We start from the raw sequence: 22,951 nt of genomic DNA on the forward strand, positions 1-22,951 counted from the left end.
CTGGGGAGCCAGGCCTCAGCTCCGCGGTGTAGTGGGCAGTGCAGCCTGGGCCAGTAAGCCGCTGAGCACATAATACACTGAGCCTCAGGTTACCCACCCATAAATGAAAATAGCAGCCGGCCTCTTGGTTCTTTTTGCCACCGCAGAGGGTGCTGCCCTGAGGTGAGGGTGTGGGGACCTCTTTGAGGGTGGGTACCCGGGCGATGCTGGGAAGGGGAGGTGGGGGCCCCACAGGCTTCCTTGCTTCAGAACATCCCTGTCTTGTTAAAGCCTCCTTGGGCCTGGGCCACCGCCCTGACCAGAACCTGCTGATGGGTGCCATGAGCCCACGCCAGGAGTGGGGATAACGAGGCTCTGAGAAAGCAGGCTGGCCAAGGCCCCTGGTCAGGAAGTGCAAGGCCTGGGCTTTGAACACAGTGCTTTCCAACTCACACTCCTGTGTCCTTTGTACTGATCTCAGATGGAGAAAAGTGTTGGGGAAACAAAGTTAGGAGGCACTAGAGGTGACATCATCATTAGGTCAAGGACAGATTGCCAGTGTAAGATCCCAGTACTGAGAGGTAGGCTGCAGCAATCCAGCCATCACGTCTGCATTCCAGAGGGGAGAGGAAGAAGAGGGGAAGCTTTCCCAGGAGCCCCTCAGCAGACTTGTGCTGGCACAGCCTTGGCCTGGCCTGTGAGGCTGGGGGGACGGGGAGTGGCCTTGGATGGTGGCCCAGCCAGCCCCTGGGGTCTGCACATCCACAGAGGGAGCAGATTCAGCAAAGCGCTCAGTATGGGAGGCTGGCTGGAGAAGAGACCTTGCAGCGGAGGGAATAGAAGCTGCAAAGGGCGACTCCCTGCGAGCACCTCTTGGCGAAGAGGAGGGAGGAGGGGAAAACTGAGGGGTTCCCAGGGGAGAAGGGCAGGGCAGGTGAGGACGGGCCCTTTCCGCGCAGGAAGTGCTCCTTACAGCCGAGCTGGCCGTCTTGTACACTCTGGTGTCCTATAGGGTGACTGAGTCCTATGAGGGTTATGCTCCTCCAGCCTCCCCTTCCATGTGCCTGGCGCTGCTACGATGGTCATGTGGTCCTGACTCTCCCCTTTTTTGAAACAAGCTTTCAATCAGTTTACATATCGCTTGTCCTTCCTGTTTTCCATCGGAAATAATGAACGTCTAGGAAACAGCTTTTCAGTTTGAGAATCCACCCAGCACCCACCCATCCATCCATCCATCCTGTGTGCCAGGCAAGGGGTTGTTGTGGAGGAAATAGCAATTAAGTGACGAAATTGATTTTATGGTATTTGAGTTAATGACCAATGTCAGGTGGACCGGGTATGGGCGCCTCTTTAACCTGTTGCCCTTCTGCCTTTCTCCCCACGTAGTGTGCCAGGGACGTGGTCCGGCTCCTCCTCTCCCACAAAGCAAACCCCAACATGCTGTGGAGTGGCCACTCACCGCTCTCACTGTCCATCGCCAGTGGGAATGACCTGGTGAGCATGTTCTACTCCCACTGATGATGCGTCTGCGGTGTTTCTGCCTCCAATGCCCCCTCATCCAAGTTAGTCATTGGGATTTGCTGTTGCTGGCCATGGCATGAAGACAGCGCAGTGTAAGCTGTGTAGAGAATCCCCTCTCAAATGGATGGAGCTCCTTAGAGCGAGAAGGATGTAGAAGGGAAATTGAGCAGTGAGGATGAGGGTTTGCCTGGGTGGGTGCTCCCTCATGGGGCTTAGATCACAATCCCTGCCTGTCCCAAATAGCCTGTCCAGCAGCACTGTGGCATCGACTCCTCCATGTACTGGGAAAGGCACACTGGCCAGTTCCCACCTACTGCTGCCGCCAAGGAATGTGTTTGTTCATCATCCATCCATCTATCCATCCACCCGCTACTCATCCATCCATCCATCCATTCATCCCCAACACACACATTCCTCTACCCACCTATCCATCTACCCAACCACACATCCATTCACCCATTCATCCATACGTTCGCCCATTCATCCATCCAGCCACCACCCACCCCATCCATCCATCCATCCATTCATCTGTCCACCACCCATTCATCCATCCACCCACCCCCTACACACACATTCCTCCACCCACCCACCCATCCACGCAACCACACATCCATCCATCCATCCCTCCATACATTCACCCATTTGTCCATCCATCCACCACTCATTCATCCATTCGTCCATCTATTCATCCATCTACCACCCATCCTTTCATCCATCCCCACCCATTCATCCATCCATCCACCGCCACCCACACATCCATCCATCCATCCATCATTCCACCCATCTGTTCTGCATCCATCATCCATCATTCCTTCCTTCCTCCCTTCCATCTGTGCAACTATAATCCATCCACCCATTCATCCTTTCATTTGTTATTTTTTGACACCTACCATGTGCCAGGCAGGCACCATTCTAGGCATTAGGTGTTGAATAAAACAAAAGTCTCTGCTCTCAAGGGTTCTTACATTCTAGTTGGGGGAGACAGACCGTAATCCAGCGTGTAACACAATTTCAGGTAATGATAAGTGTTATGGGGGGATAGAGAATGATGGAGAGTAGGCTACTTCAGCAGGGTGGCCAGGAGGGCTTCTCTGGTGAGGTGACATTTCAGCAGAGGCCTGAAGAAGCTGAAGGGTGGGGCTTCTGTGGTACTTCTGCATGGACCCCTGTCCTCTCCCTCCCCGCTTCACTCGTGCATTGAGTTGTTCACTCAGGTTCTATGGGGCACCTGCTCTGTGCCGGGCCATTATAGGTGGGGCACAGCTGCAAAGAGAGCTTCATTCTGAGGGACGTAAGCTCTTGAGAGAGCCAAACACTAGTGTCTCTAGTGTCTGGCTGCAGCTGCTCTCACTCCTGGCTTCCCGGGTGGCACCTGGGCTACTGGCTGGGGGCACAGCAGGGAACAAGTGGGATGTGTCCCACTCTGTGTCCGGTCAGGTGATCACAGTGACCCAGGTGCCGGGGGGTCAGAGGTGTACTGGTCCCAGGGATGTGCGCCTGGGTCCGTGCTGGTGGAAGACTGCGGCAAGGCTCAGCTGTGCCCCTGGGCTGGAAAGCAAGACAGGACCCGGACCACTTGAGAGCAACTGGACAGTGTACAGAGAGAGTGCCAGGTCGGGGCTGCCCGGGTGGCATTGCTGCCCTCCCTGGGAACCAACATGTGCCCTCTCTCCACCCCAGCATTGTCCTCTGAGCCGGGCAGCAGTGGTACCTGTGTGTGGGCTACGTCAAAGTGCCCGGGTGGCTGCCTCAGCGAGGCCCAGGTTTGGCCGCCACTGTGCTCAGTACTGCAGTGGCCTCGCTACTGGGGCTTCCTCCGCACCTAAGGGGAGCAGCCTGGTGGGTGCTGACAAGCCTGTCTGTGTCCAGATTGTGAAGGAGCTTCTGTCCCAAGGAGCTGACCCCAACCTGTTCCTGACCAAGGGCTTGGGCAGTGCCCTGTGTGTCGCCTGCGACTTCACCTACGAGCACCAGAGAAACATGGACAGCAAACTGGCCCTGGTGAGGGGGTGATAGTGGAGGGGGCCGGCCCTGGGAGGGCGTGATCATGGAGGGGGGCCGACCCTGGGAGGGGGTGATGGTGGAGGGGGGCTGGCCTTGGGAGGGAGTGATGGTGGATGGGGGCCGACCCTGGGAGTGTTATGGTGGAGGGGGGCCAGCCCTGGGAGGAAGTGATTGTGGAGGGGGGCTGACCCTGGGAGGGGTGATGGTGGAGGGGGCTGGCCCTGGGTGGAGGGTCTGGGGTGTATGGCGGCCTCTTTGGTCTGGCCCTGGGGTAAGGGTTGGGGATGTTGGTGGACCCCTAAAAAATGTGAAGTGGCAAACCCACTCAACAGGCTAGACAAAAGTCCCCTGGTTTGTCTCAAGAAAGACATAGGCAATGGCTTTGGTCTGGCTACAGGAGTCTAGATTTTTCTATGTTGTTTGGGCATTGGCTAGGGATCCTGGTCAAGGGACTTGCTGAGCAGGGGTCTGGGGTGCTGTGTCCTGGGCAGGGATCCTGGGTGCTGTGTCCTGGCTATGGGGACGGCTTCCTTGTGCTGGAAGCTGTTTCCTTTGGTGGGCTCATGTGTGACTGAGAGCATGCCCTGTGCTCTGTAGACTCCTTGCAGGAGTCCTGCTCCCCCCAGAGCCCCCTTCCATCTTCCCTGTTGCTCTGGCCCTGCCCGGCACCCAAGCACATCTGCTCCTGCATCTCCCTCTCCTCACTCCCACCCCTGGGCTCAGAGTCCTCTCCGTAGGCAGCTCAGCTCAGGGCAGGGCCCCTCTATGCGCTATTGCCTACGGCCCTCCCCCCTGGCCACCCTTTCCGGCCCCCACGCGGTGTGGACCTCTGTGGGCACCCCCTGACGATGGTGCCTGGTGGGATCCTCGCTGCCCTTGCCCCACCTTGATATGCACTGTGGTTCCCAACCAGCTGAAGCACGCTGTGGGGGTGGGGAGGTGGCATGGTGTGGCAGAAGAAGGGGGAGGGGGGAGGGGCAGAGAATGAGAGTCAGGCTTCCTGGAGGCTATTTGACTTCACAAAAGTTTAACTTTAGTGTTGAAAAAGAACTTTTCCTGAGATCCTGTTTCTGGATCCTATTTTAAGGATCCTACCTTTATCCTGAGATCCTGTCCTGTCTAAAACAGACTCTGAAGAGGGTAAACTCTCTGCTTCTCGATGTTTTTGGAAATAAAATGAGAAGAGAGTTGTGGAGCAATCCTGGGCCTGGGACAGGCCATGAGATGTGCTGTCTGAGGACCCCTGGTGCTCTGTCCTGAATTAGGGGCCCCCTGGGGCTCTATCCTGGATTAGGGGCCCCCTTGGGGCTCTATCCTGAATTAGGGGCCCCTGGGTTTTTTTTCCTGGATTAGGGGCCCCCTGGGGCTCTATCCTGAATTAGGGGCCTCCTGGGGCTCTATCCTAGATTAAGGGCCCCCTGGTGCTATGTCCTGGATTAGGGACACCCTGGTGCTCTATCCTGAATTAGGGACCCCCTGGTGCTGTGTCCTGGATTAGGGGCCCCTGGTGCTCTATCCTGGATTAGGGGCCCCCTGGTGCTCCTTTCTGAATTAGGGGCCCCCTGGTGCTGTGTCCTGGATTAGGGACCCCCTGGTGCTCTATCCTGGATTAGGGGCCCTCTGGTGCTCTATCCTGAATTAGGGGCCCCCTGGTGCCATGTTATGGATTAGGGGCCCCCTGGTGCTCTATCCTGAATTAGGGGCCCCCTGGTGCTGTGTTCTGGATTAGGGGCCCTCTGATGCTGTGTCCTGGATTAGGGGCCCCCTGGTGCTCTATCCTGGGTTAGGGGCCTCTGGTGCTGTGTCCTGAATTAGATGGTCAGTATCTGCTTGGCCTCAACCATGCCATCTGCCTCCATAATTATTAGCGAAGGACTCTCTTTTTCTTCATCTTAAATTGCCTCAACCTTGGCCCTGGGGGTCCTCCCCTGGCCCCTTTGTGTGCCCCTTAGCCTCTGTTGGCTGCCTGTTCTCTGCTGCATCAAGATGACCCACACACACCTTGCATGTTTTTGCCCCAGACTTCAAATCAGCCGACTGGTTGGTTTTTCAACTATTTAATCATTTCCTCTTTCTTCATTTACTAATTATTTTTTTAAAACTCACATACAAGTTGAAAGAACTGCTCAATGATGTCCTATCCCCTCTCCTAGGTCCACAGTTAGCAGTATCTTACCTTCCACCTGCCTCCTCTCCTTCCTCTGCCTGTCTCTCTGGCGCTTCCCCTTTGCCACCCTCCAGAATTGGGCTGCACACGTTATGACTCATCCCACTTTTTCTTCGTGCATCTCCCAGGATAGGGATGTTCTTTCACACTCCCACACCAAGGAAAGTCAGCATTTATTTAATTTTAATAATGGTGCCTGACAGCCCTCCACAGAGTCCTCCTTACCCTGCATATCTTCTAAGGTCTCATGTTTCTTTAGGCAACCATTTCTCTCTTTCCAGCGTATCAGCCAAGCTTCCAGTTTTGTGTACACACATGCACACATGTAACCACGCACATGCATACCCACGCGTCCACACTCTCACTGAGTGCCCCCAGGTGTGTTGGGATGGGACAGTGAACAAGCCAGGCCTGGGGTTTGTCCTGGTGTCGCCTACAGTCTGGAGGGAGTGGGACCGTCACCAGGCCTCCACAGACGTGGTGTAATTCCATGGTGCTGTGGTTGGGGTGTCGGGTGGGCTCCCCAGAATGGCCAGCCTGACTTCAGTGATGGCTGTTGTCATGATGTTCCACCCTAACTTCTTGTCCGTGAGGTCAGTGTGTGTCTGGTTCCTCTAGCTGACTCCGCACATCTGGAGGGTGGCCTTCCTGGGTAATGCACGTGACAACAGCCTGTGTGGGCACTGCCTGCTCTCCTGCTAGGGGCCTTGTCTTTGGGCCGCCCTCCTGCCATCCAGCGAGTGTGTCGAGAGGGCCTTGAAGCCTCAGGCGACCTGGGTCACAGTGTTGGGTCAGGCGGTTGGGCACATGGGCACCTGGGTTCCAGATCCCGCCTCCTGGTGGCTGGGGTGTCTGTGCCTGTGACACAGACTCTGTTCTCCACAGATTGACCTGCTCATTAATTATGGGGCCAACATCCTGAACCCTGTGATGCTCACGCAGGGGGACAAGGTGGCTGTGGGCACAGTTGTTGACTACGGGTATTTCAAATTCTACCAGGTATGGCTTTGAGTCTCCCAATGGTGATGGGCAGTGGAGTCAAGGCCTCTTGCATCCCTTGGAAAAAGCTGAGCCAAAGGTCCGTCACGCCTCTGACCAAAGCTAGCTCCTGGCCTTCTGGAAGAGAAGACTAGGCACCCGGAGCATGTCCTGCAGGCGTGGCTGCCTGTCGCAGGCTTTCTGAGTGTTATCCCAGTTTGTCCTCATAATTATTGCCGTAAGCGGAGCTGCTCCCCACCCAGTGTCAGTGACAGGCCAGGGCCGGGAGTGGGGTCTGCTCTCCCTGTGGCAGGGGGCCAGGGCCCCACTGTCACTGGCAGTGACCCAGTGCTATCCTGCAGGACCGCAAGATCGCCCACTGCCCCTTCCACTCACTGATGCCAGCAGAGCGGGAGACGTTTCTAGCCCGGAAGAGGCTCCTGGAATACATGGGCGTCCAGCTGCGCCGTGCCGTTTTCGCCAAGGAGAGCCAGTGGGATCTGAAGATGCTGTACCTGAGCAAGAAAGGTGGGTGGCAGTGGGCATGGCCAGATGGACCAGTGCAGTCCTGGGTCCAGGGGACCAGGCGTTTCCTGGAAGCAGCTCTGAGCCAACCTGGAGTCCTTGCTCTGCCCAGTTACGTACACTGGGATTTCCACCTTGTGGAAGAGCCCTGGGTGTCTGGGGCCGTGTTCCTGAAGATCTGGATTCTGTGGGCTCTGAGGGATGGGCTGGGCAGGGACACCAGAGACCTTTCCTGCTGCTGTTCAGGCCACCTGCTGGGATGGGTCCCCCCTGGCCCTTGTGTCTTGTCCTCTGAGGAGATCAGGCAAGAGAGATTGAGGAGGGGGTCCCAGGCTGGGGAGAGGAGCCTGGGAAGAGAGATCAGAGGGTCAGGACCAGGGTCCAGGAGAGGCCTCAGGCTATACCATGGGAGCACGCTGGGAGTGGCATGTTTGTCCAGTGCCAGGGGTTGCCTGGGTCCGAGTTGGTACCACTCACCTGCCCTGCTGGTCAGAATAAGTATCCAACAATGACCTCAGGGACATTCCCTTCAAAGAGCCTTCATTTGATTGGAACAGACTGAGGAGCAATTTACATCCCAGGACATTTTTAAAACCAATAGAGCAATCAGCCTGCAACTCATGGAGCTAATATCTGGGGTGGTCATAAAAAGAGACAGTCAAAGAAAGCCCTGCCCAAACCACTGTCATCCAGGGTGGCTGTGGGCATCCTCAGGTCTGCACCCCATGAAGAGCAATGTCATAAGCTTCACACTGTGGGGCGGTGGGGGGAGGATAGACCTCACCAAAATAATCCAGCCAGTCACTAAGCAAATAAGCCAATAACAATTACAAGCCCTGGGGTCGGGGAGTGGGATGGACCAGTACCTAGAGTGGCGATAGTATATTGTCTAGAATGTAGTTTTCAACACATAATTATGAGACATGCAAAGAAATAGGAAAATACAACACATCCACTGGAGGAATAAAAAGACAACAAACAACAGAAACTGTGCCAGTGAGAGCAGCCAGATGTCAGATTTAACAGAGAAAGACTTCAAAGTAGTCATTCTAAATATGTTCAAAGGACTAAAGGAAGCCACAGTTAAAGAAGTAAAGGAAGGTTTGATGACCGAATTTCATCAAGTAGAGAATATGAATAAAGAGATAGAAATTATTTTTAAAAGGTACCAAATGAAGTTCTGGAGTTCAACATCAGTACAATCACCAAAACGACAGACTCACTGGAGGGGTGCAGCAGTGGCAGGAAGAGGAATCAGCAAACTTGAAGATAGGTTGATAGAGATGATGCAATCAGAAAAGAGAGGAAAAGATGAAGAAAAATGAACAAAGCTCCAAAGAATGTGGGACACCATGGAGCACATCAGCATATGTGTAATGGGATTATCAGAAGAGATAGAAGGAACAATATTTGAAGAAATACTGGCTGAAAACTTCACAATGTGCTGAAAATGTTGATCTATACATCTGAGAAGACAAATGGATTCCAAGTAGGATAAATTCAAAGAGATCCACAAATAGGCCCATTATAGTAAAATTGCAGAAATCCAGGGCCAATGAGAAGATTTTGAGAGCAGCAAAAGAAAAATGACTCAGTACATACAAGGGAACCCAACAAGATTAATTGCTGATTTCTCATCAGAAACGATGGAGGCTGAAAGACAGTGGGAACACACAGTCAGAGTGCTCAAAAAAAATTCAACCAAGATTTATGTATCCAGCAAAACTATATTTAAAAAAATGAAGGCAAAATAAAAACATTCCCAGATAAACAAAAACTGAGAGGATTCATTGTTACAGACCTGTCTTAAATTCTAAAGGAAGATCTTCAGGCTGAAAGCAGTTGACTGAGAATCCTACATCCAGCAAAGCTGACTTTCAAAGGTGAAGGGGAAATAAAGACATTCCCAGATAAACAAAACCTGCAAGAATTTGTTGCTTGTAGTCCTGGCTTACAAGAAATACTAAAGGTATTCTGAAAGCAAGTGACTCAGATGAAAATTTGAATTCATATGAACAAAGAGCACCAACCAAGATAATTATAAAAGACAGTAAAAATGCATATTTCTTCTTTCTTCTCTTATCTTACTGAACTAGCAATTGTATAAAATAATATGTATAGTTTCTACTTCTGGCATGGCAGCATGGTGGTTTGTGGACCCTACTCCCTAACAAGTCTATTGAAAATTATAATTTAAAAACCCATTTCAAGTCTCAGTAAATGGTCCAAAGAAATACAGCATGTAAATAAACATTGATTCAAGAAAATCTTTTAAAATTCAGTAAGAACAGAGAGTCTGTGGTATTAAACCAAGACCAGCTCTCTTTCCTCACCCTATCAGTTCAGCTGGGCAGAAACTCCACTCCCTACTGGTGCAGCCAAAAACATAGATCTGTCTCTCCCCTCAGCTCCTTGTATGAGGGCTATCTCCCTGGGAAGTGCAGATGTCAGCAATTCTCATCCTGCCCTCAGCTCCCTGTCTCCAGTGTGGCAAGGAGGTGGGACCTCCATTCTTATGCTCAGCCCCCATTTGTGGCACATAGGCTCAACCTTTGATGTGGTGCCACTGAGAACACTGGGGCTCTGATTGCCTTTGCCCCAGCTGGTAAGGCAGAGGTTGCATGCTGGGGAAGGCAAGTTGAGAAGACCTGAGGCAACTGTTTCCCCTCAACTGAGTGCTCAGGTCCCAAATGGGGGGTGTCACTAAAAGAGAAGTGTGCCATTGTCCCTACCACCAGCTCCAGGGCCATGGCTCAGAGATTTACCCAAGGGGGAAGCACATCATAAAACAGAGAGCTTTGACTCATTCCAATGGAAATTACTTTATCAGCAACAGAGCATGGAGAAGTTCAAGCATAATGGTGCTCTCAAAATCAGTGAAGGTTGTGATGAAGGCGAGGAGATTGGCAGATTCATCGGAGATAAAGGCTAACCTATAATCTGTCTAGTTGTCAGAGAAAACTGGGAGAGAGCTGGGAGGAGCCCTCCTGTGGTCAGAAGAAATCTCAAACACTGACCTTGGGAACTATCCTTTCAATGATCCCTGATTTAATTGAACCAGTCTATGGAGCATATTATACCTCAGAGCATTGTTGAAACCAGTAGAGCAATCAGCCTGCATTTCATGGGTGTGGTCATGAAGACACAGTCAAAGAAAGCCCTGCCCAAACCACTGTCATCCCAGGCGACTGTGGGCATCCCCAAGGCTGCATACTGTGTGGGGCAACATCAGAAGCTTCGCACTGCAGGGGGGAGAATAGACTTCACAAAATTAACCCAGCTGGTCACTAAACCAATGACAAGCAAATAATAATCAGCCCCAGGGAGGGAGAAAAATGATGAGAAGTGAACAGGTCCTCATATAAAAGTGGGAGACCATCAAGAGAAAAAAAGAATCATGAGACATGAACAGATCCTCAGAGAAAAGTGGACACCACCAAGTGCATCAGTATATGAGTACCAGAAGCAGAGATGAGAGAGAAAGGAGCAGGAAAAATATTCAAAGATATGATGGATGAAAACTTTCCAAATTTATTGTAGAACATCAATCTATATATCCAGGAAGTTAAAAAAAACTCACAGTAGGATAAACACAAAGAGATCCACCAACAAACACATCATATTAAAATGCTGAGAGTCAAAGACAAGGAGAAAATCTTGAAAGCAGCAATAAAAAAAAGATTAATCACTTAGAGATGCCCAGTAAGATTAGCAGGTGGCCTCTCTTCAGAAGCCATGGAGGCCAGAAGACAGTGGGATATCATACTCAAAGTGCTCAAAGAAATAAACTGTCAACCAAGAATCATATATCCACCAGAGCTAACTTTCAAAAATGGTGGTGAAATAAAGACATTCCCAGAAATACAACACCTGTGAGAATTTGTTGCTAGTAGTCCTACTTTGCAAGCGATACTAAGGGTATTCTGAAAGCAAGTGACTCCAGATGGAAATCGAGTCCACATGAACACAGAGCCTGGCAAAGGTAATTATAAAAGAAATATTAATGCATATTTCTTCTTTCCTAACTGATTTAAAAAGCAATTTGCATAATAATTTATATATAAGAAATTTATATAAAATTTTGTATATACACGTATGCATTGTATTTGTATATAATATGTGCATTTATATTAATTTATATTTATATATTTGTGTGTGTGTGTGTTGTTGAGCCTGTAACATATAGAAATGCAATATATGTGCCAACAACAGTACAAAGGAGGTGGGTAGGAGGAAAACTGTATTGTGATAAGAAGTGACTCCAGATGGTAGCTCAAATTGAATAGAAGAAATAAAAAGATCCAGAAATGATAAATAATAAGTTCAATATAACAAAAACTATAAATATGTACTTTTCTCCTTTCTTTTCTTAGCTTTTTTAGAATACATAAAATTGTATAATTAATCATAACATTGTAATGTTGGGTTTGTAACATTTATAGATATAATATATACAACAATAATATCACAAAAAGGGGGTAAAGAGAATAGAGCTATATAGAAGTAACTTTTTTATATCTCACTGGAATTAACTCAATATAGGTCTGAAGTTGATTTTGATGAGATTCATGTGGTAAACCCTAAAGCAACCACTAAGGGAATAACAAAAATATAATTAAAAATTATTAAAGAAATCACAATGTTACATTAAAAAGTATTCACTTAATGCAAAAGAAAAGAGTAAAGGAAGAATAGAGAAACCAAAAAATCATGAGACACATAGAAAACAAAATGTAAAATGGCAAATGTAAATCCAGCTGTATCAATAATAACACTAAGTGTGAATGGATTAAATAATCAAGTCAAGAGGCAGAGATTGTCAGACTGGATAAAAATATAAAATCCATCTATATGCTGTCTAAAGGAGTGCTTTGAGAGGTTTGGGGGATTCGATCGGAGACGTAAAAGAAACTTTCCACTCCAAACAAATGGACTGAAGGTATATTTTATTATATAGAGGATAGTAAAGGCAATAGTCTGCAAACAGATCTGAATAGGTCAAATATTAAGAGGGAAAAACATCAGCTCGACTGGAAAGGGAAAACATCCACGTTGACTGAGCAGCAGATTCGAATAGATCATATAATGAGAGGGAAAAACATCAGATCGACTGGAAAGGGAAAGCATCCACATGGACTGAAGGGAAATGACACAAATCAACTGGAAAGAGAAACACCAGGTTGACAGAAAAGAGAACACATCAGATCAATTATTCACAACAAATCAGTTACTTCACAACAAATCAATTATTCACAACATCCACGCCCCACTGCCAGGAGAGTCCTTTCAATTGACACGGCTGGGCGGAGATCACACGCCCTGGGCAAGATGTCCCTTCCACAGGTGAGACTCTCAACAGGCCTCGGTTTCCAGCAGTTTATATAAGCAGTTACAGAGTTTTGCTGAGCAAACATTTAGTGTTCCCATGCACAAATGGTTATCAGTGGCATACATGCACTGATATCCTGTGCATCCTGTGCAAAGCTGGGCTATCGTCCCAGCCCAGCAGTTGTGTACGTGCATTGTTGTCTCTGGTTATCGTCCCAGCCCGGCACATATGGCCAGTCTGTCCTGTGCTATGATGCCCAAAGAGCAACTCTCTCCATTGGAGAAGGGCCAGTTCCCACCACACAGACAGCAGCTTTTTATATTTCTTTGTGTGCTGGTGGCTATAGGTCAATGGAACGGCCAAACATGGCTGTACTCATGTCAAGACAAGGAGACATATTTATGATTCAATGATACAAATAGATTGAAAGTGAAAGGATGAAAAATCATATATCATGGAAATAGCAACCACAAGAAAGCTGGGATAGCTATACTAATACTAGAGAAAATAGATCGCTCAGCATAATACCCTCAAGGTCCACCCATGTTGTTGCAAATGGCACAGTTCTGCCTGAGTAGTATTCCATTGTGTGTGTGTGTGTGTGTGTGTGTGTGTGTGTATATAAACATCTGCTGCATCTTCTTTATCCATTCACTCATTGATGGGCACTTGTGTTGCTTCCACGTCTTGGCTATTGTGAATGATGCTGCAGTGAACATAGGAATGCATAAATCTCTTTGAATTTTTGGTTTCATGTTCTTTGGATAAATATCCAGTAGTGGGATAGCTGGATCATATGGTATTTCTATTTTTAATGTTTTGAGAAATCTCCATATTGTTTTCCAGAGTGGCTGCACCAGTTTGCATTCCCACCAGCAGTGCATGAGGATTCCCTTTAAGTTAGACAGAGAAAGACAAATACCATATGATTTCACTCATATGTGGAAGATAAACAAAGAAACACGTAGATAAGGAGAACAGATTAGTGGTTACCAGAGGAGAAGGGGTGGGGGGAGGGCAAAAGGGGTAAAGGGGCACATATGTATGGTGATGGATAAAAACTGGACTGTTGGTGGTGAACACGAAGCAGTCTATACAGAAACTGAAATATAATAATGTACACCTGAAATTTACACAATGTTTTAAGCCAATATGACCTCAATAAAATAAAAATATATGTATTAGTGATGATAAAGAGGAACATTTTATAATGATGAAAGAGTCAATTAATTAGGAAAATATAACAGTTATAAATCTATATGAACCTAACAGCAGACACCCAAATATATGAAGCAAAAACAGACAGAAATACAGGGAGAAATAGACAATTCAACAATAGTTGGAGATATCAATTCCCCACTTTCAATAATTGATAGAAAAACTAGTCAGAAGATCATCAAGGAAGTAGAAAATTGAACATTACCATAAGCCTAACAGACCTACTATATTTACAGGACACTCTTTCCAACAACAGAATATATATTCTTCTCAAGTACCCTTGGGAATTCTCCAGGACAGACCATATGCTAGGTCATTTAAAAAACCCTTAATAGATTTAGAAGGATAGAAATATTACAAACTATGTACTCTGACCACAATGGAATGAAATTAGAAATGAATAACAGAAAGAAATTTGGGAAACTCATATAAAACAAGACGCTCCTAAATAACCAAGAGGTCAAAGAAGAAATCAAAGGAAATTAGAAAATACTTTGATATAAATTAAAAAGAAGACACAACATACCAAAACTTATGAGATGCAGCTAAAGCAGTGAGTACAGGAAAATTCATAGCTGTAAATGCCTATATTAAAAAGAAGAAATATATCAATCAATAATCTAGCCTTCCTCCTTAAGACACTGGGAAAAGAAGAGAAACTAAGCAAAGTAAGATAGTTATCTAGCTAACTAGATAAATGTATGTATGTATGTTAGAGCAAACATTGATGAAATAGAGAGTAGAAAAACAATAGAGAAAATCAATGAAAGAAAATGCTGGTTCACTGAAAAAATCAGCAAAACTGACAAATCTGGCTAGACTTACCAAGAAAAAGTTAAGAGTCAAATTACTAAAATCAGAAGTGAAAAAGGAGACATTACTACCAACCTTACAGAAATAAAAAGGATTGTGAATGAATACTATCAACAATTGTATGCCAACAAATTGGATCACCTAGATGAAATGGACAAATTGCTGAAAACACACAAACTACCAAAACTGATAAAGGAGGAAATAGACAATCAGAACAGACTTATAACAACTGAAGAGATTGAATAAGTAATCAAAAACCTCCCAACAAGGAAAATCCTAGGCACAGATGGCTCCACTGGTGAATTATACCAAACATTTAAAGCAGAATTAACATCAGTCCTTTTCAAATTCTTGCAAAAATTAAAGAGAAGAGAATACGTCCTAACTTATTCTATGAAGCTAGCATTACTCTGATTCCAAAGCCAGACAGTGACACCATAAGAAAACTACAGACAAACATCCATTATGAATGTAGATGCAAAAATCCTCAACAAAATACTAGCAAACCAAATTCAACAGCATGTCAAAAAGATTATATGCCATGACGAAGTGGGATTTATCCCAGGAATGCAAGGATGGTTTAACAAAAAATCAATGGAATACACCACATTATTAGAATGAAAGAAAAAAGCCCACATGATCATTTCAATTGATGTAGAAAGAGCATTTGACAAAATCCAACACCCTTTCGTGATAAAAACACACAATAAACAAGGAATAGAAGGGCAGTTCCTAACCTGATGAAGGGCACCTATAAAACCCCACAGCTAACCTCAGACTCAATGATGAAAGACTGGCTACTTTCTCCCTAAGATCAAGAAGAAGACAAGAATGTCTTCTCTCACTGTTTCTATTTAATATTGTGCTGGAGTTGTTAGGCAAGAAAAAGAAATAAAAGGCATTCTGATTAGAAAGGAAAAAGTTAAACTATTTCTATTTGCAGATATCATCTTGCAGATTGAAAATTCTAGGAATCCATTTTCAGTTTTAAAACTAAAACTAATATTAAGCTATTAAACCAAATGTATAAATATTAAAATATTAATCTAAATATAAAATGATTACACTATTACAACTAATAAATGCGTTCAGTAAGGTTGCAGGATATAAGATCAATATACAAAAATCAGCAGTATTTCTATACAGTTGCAGTGAACAAACCAAAAATGACATTTAAAAAACAATTCCATTTACAATAGCATCAATAAGAATAAAATACTTATGAATACACTTAACAAAGCAGTGTGAAACTTATACTTTGAAAACTACAATACATTGTGGAGGAAATTAAAGGATGCCTCAATAAATGGAAAGAGTTCTCCCTATCAGAAGCCCAGCTGACTTCTTTGTACAAATTGAGAAGCTGATTCTAAAATTCATATGGAATTGCGAGAGTCCCAGAATAGCTATGACAATCTCGAGAGAGAAGAACCGAGTCGAAGGACTCACACTCCCCAATTTCAAACTGACTGCAAAACAACAGTAATCAAGACAGTGTGGTACTGGTGTAAAGAGAGACTTTTGACCAATGGAATAGAATACAGATCCCAGAAATAAACCCATGTGTCTAAGTCAATTGATTTTCAACAAGAGTGCCAAGGCTTTTTAATGGGGATAAGAACAGTCTTTTAACAAGTGGTGCTGGGACAGCTAGTTATCCACACACAAAAGAATGAAATTTGACCTCTACCTCACACCACATATAAAAATTAATTCAATTTGGTTTGAAGATCTAAATGTAGCAGCTTAAACCATAAAACTCTTAGAAGAAAATATAGACGTAAATCTTCATATCCTTGGATTTGGCAATGGATTCCTAGATATGACACCAAAAGCATAAGCAATGAAAGAAAAAATAGATAAATTGGACATCATCAAAATTGAAAACTTTTTTCCTTCAAAGGACACTATCAAGAAAGTGAAAAGACAACCCACAGAATGGGAGAATGTATTTGTAAATCATCTCTCTCAAAAGGGACATGTATGTAGAATAAATAAACTTTTATAACTCAACAATAAAGACAAATAACTGAATTAAAAACTAGACAAAGAATATGAATAGAAATTTCTCCAAAGAAAGATATACAAATGGCCTTATAAGCCCAGGAAAAGATGCTCAATATCAACATCAGTCATCAGGGATGTGCAAGTCAAGCCACACTGAGATATCACTTCATACCCACTAGAATGGCTGTAATCAAAAAGTCAGTGACACGTGTTGGCGAGGATGTGGAGAAAGAACCTGCTGGTGGGAATGGTGGAGCCACTTTGGAAAACAGTCTGGCAGTTTGTCAAATGTAAACCATAGAGTTACCACATGACCCAGAAATTCCACTCCTAAGTGTGAACTCAGGAGACATGAAAACTTGTGTCCACACAAAACTTGTGCATGAATGTTTACAGCAGCACAATTCATAGAAGCCAAAAGATGGAAGCAACCCAAATATCCATCAACTGATGAACAGAGAAACAAATTGTGACATATCCACGCAATGGAATATTATTCACCCATAAAAAGGGATGAAGTGCTGACACATGCTACAACATGGGTGAACCTTGAAAACATTATACTGAGGAAAAGAATCTAGTTGCAAAAGATCACACATTGTATGATTCTATCCATATGAAATGTCCAGAATAGGTAAATCCGTAGAGACAGAAAGTATATTAGGGGTTTCTTTGGGCGGGAGGGGGAAGGAAGCCAGGTTATGATGGCCGTCAGGTGCTGGGTCCTTCTTGGAGGGTGGAAATGTTCTAAAATTGAGTGTGCTGATGGTTGCACAACTGGAAATGTACTAAAACCCCTTGAAATTGTGCACTTGAGTGCATTGGGATGTGAATTATCTCAACAAAGTTGTTACAAAGAGTCCTACCACTCTAACAAATAGAAACGCCCTCCTTTCATCTCCATGTTTCCTTTTAAAGAAGTGGTTTGTGGTGCAGTGGCATGATCAGACCCACTTTGAAGTTCTGCTTTTTCATTACCTCTCCCAGAAGCGTTTCCCTGTGCCATGTGCTCCACATGATAATTGCTTTGATGCCACTCACACTGTCACAGAGCTGGCTTCCTGGGCCCATGTCCTAATCCCCACAGCAGCTTGAGTGGCGGCTCTGGGTGCTGGTGGGCAGGGGTGGGGTGGGGGAGGAAGGAGGCGCTCCCCCTGTCTCTGTCTCATGGCCAACAGGTGTTTCTTTGCGAAGTGCCTACATCTTAAGGGGTGGTGAGGAATTGGAGGTTAGGTGGCCTTTCTGGAGGCGGCTGATGTGCTGTTTAAGGAGACGAAGGTGCAGGGACGTGGTCGAACTTTGGGTGGTTATTGCAGGCGCTCACTGTCCTCCGGGCCCCGGCCGACTGTGCGTCCTGTGCCAGCTGCCAGAGAGCAGAGCCAGGAGTCTCCACTCCAGAGAGTGTTGTGAGCTGGGCAAGGCCAGAGAAACCTGGTGCTTCCCAGTGGCCTTTTAACACTGTGGTGAGGGGGACACTGAGCTGATTGATGGCACAGAGACAAGGTAGCCAGGAGGTTGCAGATGGGTGGGCACGGGACTGGAGCAGAGGGAGGCCAAGGGGCAAAGCCCCCTCCTGGAGGCTGCGGACTCCTCGACGCCTTCAGGCTCGAGCCCCACCCTGTCTCCCCGGCCCTACTGCAGGGCTTTCAAAGGCGTGGGGCCCCCACCTGCCTCCCTGTGGTGCTGGGGCGGTTCACCACAGGAGGGTGGTCAAGGCGGGCAGCTCAGCGCCCCCTCCATCCCCACCTGTGGGCATCGCGGCTCAACCAGGAGGGCCCAAGGAGGCTGACGCGGGCTCTCTCTGCGCAGCGGAGCTGACACCCTGCCCCAGGCTGAAGCGGAGGAGCACCAGGCTGTCCCAGGCGCTGCAGTGGGAGGAGCAGGCGCAGTAAGTGACTGGGGGAGGGTAGTGGGGGCTGGATGGTGCTGCTGGGTCCAGCCTCCCCGCCCGGGACAGCGTCGCTCTGTCTGACCTTTGGGTGGCGTGGCCCTGCTCGTGGGCCGCGGGTGCCAAGATGTGGGTGGCAGGTGGGGTCTCAGGGCGCGCTTGTGGAGTGGCCTGAGCTGCTCCGGGCGGGTCAGCACAGGACTCCATGTCCTCCAAGGGGGTGGCTGGGTGGGGTTTGAGCCCAGCCTCTGCTTCTCAAAGAGGTCCCCACTGTCACGGTGGAAGTGCTCCCCTGGGCCCTGCACCCCTCCTCACCCCTCCACCGCTGGCCCCTCCTTGGGGTCACAGCTCTGCACCCACTCTGCTCTTCTGGAACAGTTTCTCCATGCCTGTGCACCTTATTATCCCGGTGGGCACCCTGGACGGCACCTGCCCAGCAAACCCTGGTGGACGGGGTGGGGGTGATGGGCAGGGGTGGGCAGGGGGAGTACACCCACCTGGGCTCACTTTCCTCCTGAAGCAGAGCGCGGGCATGCTAGGCTCACCCACAGCCCCCGGGTGCTCGCTCGGAGTCTGCTCCTCCCGCTTTCAGACATTCCCCGTTTCGGGAGAAATCCCCCCCACACCGTGGCACATGAGGGTCCCCAGTGCAGTGGCATGGCCTCCTACCCTGTTGGTGAGCGCTCAGATGGCTTCCAAGGCTCTGGGCTTGTTTCCTGTTCTAAATAGCCCTGCTGGACATCCCTGGGTGGGGGCTTCAGCTCTTCTGTCCACGTGTGAGCGGAGCAGCCACCCTGTGTGAAGGATGGCGGGGTTGGCACCACCACCCGTCTGGTGGGGACGGCGGGGAAGGTCCCAGAGCTCAGGGTCTGTTGGGCACAGGTGGCAGGCACTGCCCGACGGCCCACGCGGCTCCCTTGCAGGATTCCCTTCTTCAAGTTCTGCTACCAGTGTGGCCGCTCTGTCGGGGTGCGCCTCGCGCCCTGCACCCGCTGCTACGGGGTGCTGACCTGCAGCAAGTACTGCAAGACCAAGGCCTGGACCGACTTCCACAAGAGGGACTGCAGCGCCCTGATGGCCCTTGGTAAGTGCAGGTGCCCGGCTGGGCTGGCGGGGAGCCTGCTGCTCCCACAGACACAGGTGTAGGCCTGTGGGGTGGCTGGCGAGGGTCCCTACCATTGTCCCAGATCTCTCAGATTCAAGCCACTTTCCAGAGTCCCCAGATGAGCCTGTTGTGGGGACAGGGAGGGCACAGAGCCGGCCTGGCCCTTCCCTATGAATGGTGGCAGCACTATGCCTAATGTGCCACGGCTCCCTGGAGGTGGGCATGCCCTGGGCCCCACAGAGCTGGGACAGGATGCCTGAGGGCTCCTCTGGACACCCGAGGGCTCTGCCAACACCTGGGGGCTCCTCTGGACACCTGGGGGCTCTGCTGACACCTGGGGGTTCCTCTGGACACCTGGGGGCTCCACTGGACACCTGGGGGCTCCACTGGACACCTGGGGCTGTGCTGACACCAGGGGCCTCCTCTGAACATCTGGGGCTGTGCTAACACCTGGGGGCTCCTCTGGACACCTGGGGTATCTGCTGACACCTGGGGGCTCTGCTGGACACCTGGGGCTCCCCTGGACACCTGTGGGCTCTGCTGACACCAGGGGGCTCCTCTGGACACGTGGGGGCTCCTCTGGACACATGAGGGCTCCTCTGGCCACCTGGGGCTCTGCTGACACCTGGGGGCTCCTCAGGACACCTGGGGGCTCTGCTGGACACCTGGAGGCTCTGCTGACACTTGGGGGCTCCTCTGGACACCTGGGGGCTCTGCTGGACACCTGGGGGCTCTGCTGACACCTGGGGGCTCTGCTGACATCTGGGGGCTCTGCTGACACCTGGGGGCTCTGCTGACATCTGGGGACTCTGCTGACACCTTGGGCTCCTCTGGACACCTGGGGGCTCTGCCGACCCCTGAGGGCTCCTCTGATGACACCTGGGGGCCCTGGTGGTTCCCCTGGACCACAGGGCACTTGGCCTTGGGGCTGCTTCTGGAAAATTCCTCCTAGCCTGCCCTCTCAGGCATTTCTTGAAGTTGGGTGGCAGCAGGTGTCTGCTTCTAGAAACACTTTCCTCCCCCCACCCTCTCCACCTCCCCTCCTTTGGTGTGACCTGAGGAGGAGCTGAGAGCATGTGAATGGCGACTCCATAGCAGGGCCCTGGTGCACCGAGGGCGGCTGGTGGTGAGCGAGGCTGTGTGCAAAGCTGTGCCTGGGACTTGGCAGGGTGGGCCTGGCCCTGTGGGGGCTGGGGAGAGGAGCAAGTGTTGCCTGCTGTTTTTCAGAGCCTTTGCTTGGTGGGGACAGAGAGGCTCTGCTGACCCCTGCCCTTGGGCCTGTGCCGCTAAAGCCTGAGCTCTGACACTTGGTGTCACCTCCATTTTCCTCTCTGTAAAATAGGGCTTGTAATAACAAGTCCCCGCTGTGGGGTGCACCCTGGATCTGGTCACAGCTCCTTTGGCTTGGGGACCCCAGGACGGGGGCCTAGGTGGCTTCGAGGCCCCCTCTTTGAAGAGCAATCGCAGCTAACACCTAGCCCTTGCCGTGTCCCCCACACATGTGCAACCACGGAGCAGAATATGACCTGTGCAACCCTCAGCCCCGAGTGGGGCTCTGTCACCCCATGCTGCGGCGGGGGCGGGGTGGAGGCGGGCTGGGGAAGCTGAGACTCAGAGAGCTGAAGTCCTCCAGGCGACAGCCCAGGCGCCTCAACCTCCTCCTCCCCACCAGTTGATCGTCCAGGGCCCACCCAGAGGACGGAGGACCCGTGCTTGAGGATGGAGGAATCTCAGTGAAGGATCAGCGCCCGAGGCCGAGGCCTGGGGAAGGCCCAGCGGCAGGCAGGCCGGACTGTGCGGATTCTCGTCTCGGGGCTGCCTCTGTCCTACTGCGAGAAGTCTGCACCCACGGGGCTGCGCGTCCTGATGTCCCCTCCCGACCTTGCAATAAAGCGGCCCCACTGGGTGTGTTTTTAACCCTCTCTGCCCTGCTCTGCCCCTACCCCGGGTGGGCCCAGAGCTTCTGAGGGACCTGTCGGTGCTCCGGACCTCCCTGGCCCCTCGGGCCTGGGCCATCTGTCGGGTGGATGAGAGTGGGACTGGAGCATGCTCTTGAGATTATTGCTGGCGTGTCACTCCCGCAGGGAGTGTCCGGGGGCTTCCTGGGAGCCCGCAGGCCCGGCTCTCCACCTGCTCAGAAGGGACAGGCTGGGGCGTCTCATGTTCCTTCCCACAGGCTCCAGGCTCCCTGTGTCCAGGGCATTCATTTCTTCCACAGACATTTACTAGGGGTCTGTGTGTGCTGGGCGTGTTCTGGGGAATGCTAGATATGGAAACCACCCACAATTGGCACGGAGAAGGGACTGGGGGTGACCATGAGGCACAACGATGAGGGTGGGCCGTGGGTGGTGGGTCTGCTTTCAGGGGGAGGGTGGGAGGAAGGGGCCCGAGAGGAGTGAGAGCTGGGCCGTGTCCTCAGAGCGAGGAGGTGATGGGTATCTCTAGGGAGGAGGTGGAAGACCGGGGGGGCTTGCTCCAGAGTGCAGAGTGGCTCGGGCGGGCAGGGCAGGTGGGAGAGGAGGCTGGGAAGGGGGTGACAGAGCCTGTGTGGGCACCCCAATCAGGCCAGCTTTTTGCTGGTTAAGGCAGCCCCGCCTGCAGCTGTGGTTTTGCCTGATTTTCTTGGTCTCTTGTGAAAGATGGGGCTCCCTATGTGGTAAGTTTGCTTGGGGGGCATCTCAGGCGATGCTCCTGTAAAAGGGTGAGGAAGAAACGACCCTGTGTGTTGCTCTGGAGCAGGGACCGGGCCTTTGTACCCCAGGATCAGTCAGTCCTGGCTGCAGGCCACCCCTGCTGAGGGGGCGAAGGGGTGGGGAGTGTGGACCCCAGGAAGGGGTGTGGGCGGCTCCCACTACATCTGCTAGGAAGAAAAATGCTCCTAATGAGTACTTACTTTAAGTTGTACTTGTTAATTTTGTGAAAGTTGGAGAATATATACATACGAAAATAAGATAAATGACAATTATCCTGACACCCTGAAATTACCATGGCCGACACTTTCGTGTGTGTCCTTCCAATCCCTGCTATGTGTCTATACAGACACACACACCACACACACACCACACACGTGTGTATCTGAAAGTGGGAGCATGATTTGTATTTATTCTAAACTAAGCCACAAGCATCTTTCTATGCTATTAAATATTTTTCTGCAACAGAATTTTCCCCAAATGAAGATAGTTTTTTATTCTGATTATGCATGCAATATATGCTTATTGTTAAAACAGAAGACAATAAAGGAAAATGAAGGTAGTGAAAATCATCCTAATCTTACCGCTCAAGGATTAAATATCCTGAACATTTTGTTGAACATATTCTTTGAGATTTTAATCTGTGCACACATGCACACACACGTGTGCACATCCTCACACACCCCGTGTACACACGTGTGCTTTTTCACACACCCCTTCCATTTAT

General features: G+C 49.4%; 1 protein-coding gene across 8 annotated transcripts in view; it reads left to right on the forward strand.

Annotated features, from left to right (window-relative positions):
• Positions 1-21,624, forward strand: part of ANKMY1 (ankyrin repeat and MYND domain containing 1) — a 53,759-nt gene extending 32,135 nt beyond the window's left edge. For 5 of the 8 annotated variants that reach the window (XM_087424589.1, XM_087424588.1, XM_087424587.1 and 2 more), the window contains 7 exons: positions 1,366-1,473; positions 3,370-3,501; positions 6,557-6,670; positions 7,012-7,177; positions 18,351-18,429; positions 19,353-19,513; positions 21,207-21,624. In XM_087424589.1, the coding sequence (XP_087280715.1) occupies positions 1,366-1,473; positions 3,370-3,501; positions 6,557-6,670; positions 7,012-7,177; positions 18,351-18,429; positions 19,353-19,513; positions 21,207-21,271 (825 nt within the window). In that variant the 3' untranslated portion in view covers positions 21,272-21,624. Of the gene's footprint in view, positions 1-1,365; positions 1,474-3,369; positions 3,502-6,556; positions 6,933-7,011; positions 7,178-18,350; positions 18,430-19,352; positions 19,514-21,206 lie in introns of those variants that run through there. The other 3 variants (XM_087424592.1, XM_087424590.1, XR_015550061.1) reach the window with 3 other exon arrangements.
• The last annotated feature ends 1,327 nt before the right edge of the window (positions 21,625-22,951 follow it).

This window comes from Ceratotherium simum, chromosome 37 (assembly GCF_057802395.1).
Source record: "Ceratotherium simum simum isolate JZ-2026a chromosome 37, ASM5780239v1, whole genome shotgun sequence".
Lineage (NCBI taxonomy): Eukaryota > Metazoa > Chordata > Mammalia > Perissodactyla > Rhinocerotidae > Ceratotherium > Ceratotherium simum.